The following is a 4,711-nucleotide window of genomic DNA, read 5'->3' on the forward strand; positions in this document are numbered from 1 at the left end:
AGACAGGTCCCATCTTTTAGCCAATGTAGGTGGAGATTTTTTTTTTGGAAAAGCAGTTCTAAGTTGGGTGTCTTCTTGCTTTAATAAGCCTTTTCTTTTCCCTTTTCTTTTTCCCTTTTCCCTTTTCCCTTTTCTTACCATGGACAGACCTTGGGTTTATAGCTCATCCCTAGTGCCTTGCACTCACACCATACAGAAGACATCAACAACCTCTTCCTCTCCCCCTGATTCCTAATTATGCCTCCCCACACTGGTCACACAGCCCTGTCTTTCCTGGCTCTGGAGCCAAAGGATAAAAATCAGAAGTGTCTATTGAACTCAGTAGGCTATTGATCAGCAGACTGAATTCACCACATTCAACAAAAGAAAGGTATTTGATAAAGGCATAGGCTGATAGAATCATAGGTTGAGTAAGAAGGGACCTCCAAAGATCGTCTAGTTCCTCTCCACTGCAAAGAGCAGCAACATCTTCAACTAGACCAGGTTGCTCAGAGCCCCATCCAACCCGACCTTGAATGTTGCCAGGGATGGGACACCTACCACCTCTCTGGGCAACTTGTTCCACTGTTTCTCCACCCTCAGTGTGAAAAATTTCTTCCTTATACCTCGTCTAAACCTACCCTCTTTTAGTTTCAAACCATTACCCCTTGTCCTATGGCAATAGGCCCTGCTAAAAAGTTTGTCCCCATCTTTCTTATAAGCTCCCTTTCAGGGTTGAAGCCTCGCCCCAGAGCTTTCTCTTCTCCAGGATGAACAGCCCCATTCCTCACAGGACAGGTGTTGCATCCCTCCGATGTCTTTTGTGGCCCTTCTCTTGACCCACTCCAACAGAACAAATTTTTATCTTGGTAATCAAAAAACATTCCCCCCAAACATTCCCACCCCTAGGTGATAATTATTTTTTCTCTTGTGTTTTTAAATTCTGGTTTTGTTTCAGTCTTTTGAGAAGAAAGGACTGTCACTAATGTCACATATCACTTAGGATGAAAAAATCAAAGAATATGGCAGCAGAATTTGGAAACTGCCCCTGTTTCCTGAAAAGCGAGAATTTGAAGAATAAGAACCGGTACCGGTCACACACAAAAGAGGAGGAGGAGGAGGGGGGTGGTACTTTTCCAAAGTATTCCACTTATCAATGCCAGTCCTGCTTTTTGCCCTTCAAGAACTGCTCCGCTCTGCTTCTTGGCCAGAAATGAGACAGAGAGCCCGAGAGCACCAGGGCATGAGGAATTTGTGCTAGGCTAAAACGTACAGAGATAAACTGGTAAGCTGAGCCAATGGGTTTATTTGGGGACTGAAGGCTGGACTGATCAGCCAAATGTGTGGTTAGTTAGTCATAGCCAACTTACATTGTAGCTCTGGAAAGGCGAGAAAGCAGAGATGTTTCACCCCATGGTACCTTTTGACCTGGAACTTCTATGCTTAGTGGTCTAATTGCAGCGGAGTTGGGCTGTTCTGACAATAAAATCCCTTTGTGGAGGACCCACACAGAAGTTTTGATCTGATAGTGCTGAAGTTTGGATGTTATGAGATTGGGAGCAGACATCTCTCAAAATGCTGCTTGCTTTAGCAGCTTGTTTTAGCAGCATGGTAGATTTCTTCTCAGAAATGCTGTACGTGGTGATTGATTAGTTTATTGAAAGAACTCGGCCTAATCAATAGAATGTGAGGTTTCACCCAAGTGTTCCGTCTCATGTCTCCCTATTTATCATCACATACCCACTGTCAAGCGTTTAGAGCTCTCAGTCCTACTCCTGCTCCCTGTCAGCTGAAGCGGCTCCTTGCATGGCCTCGTGCCTTCACCTCACTTCCCTGAGTGACTTCGTCTTGTGGGTTTTCAGGAGAAGTGGGAAGGAACATGCTCAGCGGGGCGGTGACTTCTCATCCCAGGCTCATCTGTATTTGCCCTGTTGCCTGTCGTGGACATGAATCCAATCTCGTAAAGTTTATGCATCAACGGGCTTACGGTGTCATTGTCCAAGCTTCCAAATGGAATGCCTAAATCCCTCACATGAAATACATTATTCTAAGGTAGTATTATTTGTTGCATTTTTATCTGCATTTTATTTTCCTGCCGATTTTAAGACGGTTTATTGAGTCATTATGACAGTGCTTTAGTTTAATGGTCTTTTTTATTTAGCTGCAGTCTACTTTGATTTTGGAGCATTCAGCTACTGAAGTCTTCCCAGGAGGAATCACCTGTGGTCCATGGACATGCCCACATGTGCACATGGGTGCAGACACACACGCACATCAACACTTCTGGAAACATGAGGCAAGATGTAATTTACCAGGGGCAAAACTGGCACGGTTCTATAAAACTTGTTCTGTGACAATAAAAATTTACAAGACTTGGCAGGTTTTTATTATTAGCTGTAGCAAAGAGTTGATACTGGAGGTGTGATTCTCTATTGCACACCAACAGGCTACCACCAAGAAGCTCTCAGTCCTTCCACAGGCCTGATAAAAGAAGATAATCCTATAAAGAAAAAATAATTCAGGCTGGAAGGGACCTCTGTTCATTCATCCTCCTGCTGAGCATAGGACTAACTTCAGAGTTAGGCGAGCTTGCTCAGGGCCCCGTGCTGCTGGCGTTTATGACTCTCCAAAAATGGACACTCCTCACCTGATCTGGGGCTTAACCACTTTCCTGTACACAGTTTTCGCACACCATGTATGTCAGTGTCTTTCCTGTCCTGGGGAGACCAGAGTGGGTCACAGGGGTCTGCATGCAGTCTCAAAAGTGCCAAAAAAGAGAGGAGAGTATTTTTTGTTTTTTAAATTTACTTTCTCTTGGCTTTTTTACTGGATTTTACTGGGGTTTTAATTGGTTTTTATTGTTTTTGTAATTGTTGATTCCCCAGCGGAAGAGCTGTCACTGCATCCTGAATGTTTCCAGAGATGGAGCATTTACTTTCTTTGATGATCTGCTGCTATTCTGCACCCACTGCCAGGGTGGGTCTGGCTTCATCTTCACCCACCCATTCGGTAGCTGAGGTGTGAGCAAGCTGAGGACAGACACCCCACTATGGTTTTTCTCATCCTCAGACTGAAAAAATGTCAACTCTGGGCCCCAATAACCTGCGTGGTGCTCCAGGGGAGACCAACAGGCTGCGTCAGTCCCCAGTGCTCTCTGGTGGTCTTCTGCAGTCTACAGAAATTTCTGGCAGTCTCCAGTGGTTTCTGGCAGTGTTTGGTGCTCTTCAATGGTCGCCAGTGGAATGCCAGCAGGAGGGAGGCCGAAGCAGCTCATCTCCCTCGCACCAAGCGAGCTGCAGCACTGGCTCACCAGTCACGGGGGAGCGTCCTGCAGCACCAGCCCCACTCATCAAGATGCCTCTCTGCACTGGCTGCTGATAGCAGCCTGCACCAGGCTCGCTTTGGTTTTCCCGTCTTCCTTTCCAGGAGGTGTTTGTGTTTCATCTGAGCTTCAAAACTGAAATCCTGCGGCTGTGCGTTTCCTCCTGCACTCAAAACCAAAGCGGAGGCACATCCCTGTGGTGCAGCTGCCCCAGTTGCTGCAGGTTGATGGCCTCCAGCTGCTTCGGTGGAGGGCAGCACCAGCACAGGGGCATCCCAGGCACTTCAGCATGCCGCAGCTGCGTGACTAAGCTGAAGCAGCAAAAGGAGGTCCTTGAGCGGATGGGGAAATGCCTCCTGCCCGCTCGGGTACTGTACACCTCTCCACAACCCTCCAGGTGATGGCACACACTCAATGCCCACCGGGGTGACCTCCAGGATGAAACCTTCACACCCCGATACACAGCTGGAGCCGATCTCACTCATAGCCTTTCCTCAGTAGCTCTGGCTCAAGTTTTCAAGGGCCACAGTCCCGGGATTTACCAATGTTTCTCGTATTTACCTGAAAAGCAGACAGGACTCCAACCGCCTAACCAAAGTTAGCATTTGCCATCCTGGAAAGGGTTTTCTGCAAATGTGCCCCGTCTACTTGCACAGACAAGATCTGTTCCTGAAGACTTCTCAACAGAGTCACCTGCTCCTCCCACACAACACTGTCCCCATCTCCGGTCCCTTTCACACTCCTCTGACTCTCAAAGACAGCGGAGCGTGACAGCAAACATGCTGCTGCTGGCAGCGCTTGTGGCCACAGCTGCTTGGTCTTGTAAGTCCTTCCTTACTTCCTTACCTTTCCTCACAGGCACACAGGGCTCTGCTAACAGGCATCTTCACAAAGCCCTGAATTCCACCTGATGGCATCATTTCTCCACTTTTTGTTTCCTAGATGGATTTGCACAAGAAATTCCCATGCAGAGCCCTCTGTCCATCACCAAGTCTAAAGGGACTGTCCGCCTGGAATGTCATTTCAAAGACTTCTCTGGAGATTTTGATGGCACCCCCATACACTGGTATCAACAGAAGGCGAATAATGGTCCACAGAGAATTCTCTACTCAGCATGGACAACAATAACAGATGCGGGCTTCCAAGCACACAGGTACAGGGTTGAAAAAAATTCAAGACAGAAACTGTGTATGCTTACAATAATTGATGTCATTCCAGATGACACTGCTACCTACTATTGCGCCTACTGGCATCGTCACCGTGGCAGGAACTCTGAGATCCCCGAGACAAATACTCCCTCAGCGTCTCAACCACAAACAACTTGAAGATTACTCACGTCCCCTAGCGGGGATGAGCTGCCTGGCCTCAGGCACAGGCTCTGGAGAAGCAGGACATGCTCGGTGCTGACAC

General features: G+C 47.6%; 1 gene segment (V, D, J or C); it reads left to right on the forward strand.

The window, feature by feature from the left end:
• The first annotated feature begins 4,080 nt into the window (after nucleotides 1-4,080).
• On the forward strand, nucleotides 4,081-4,626 carry LOC104284898. The segment is given in 2 exon segments: nucleotides 4,081-4,123; nucleotides 4,244-4,626. Coding segments are annotated over 2 exon segments (426 nt in total).
• Nucleotides 4,627-4,711: the final 85 nt, after the last annotated feature.

This window comes from Charadrius vociferus, unplaced genomic scaffold, assembly GCF_000708025.1.
Source record: "Charadrius vociferus isolate BGI_N301 unplaced genomic scaffold, ASM70802v2 scaffold394, whole genome shotgun sequence".
NCBI lineage: Eukaryota > Metazoa > Chordata > Aves > Charadriiformes > Charadriidae > Charadrius > Charadrius vociferus.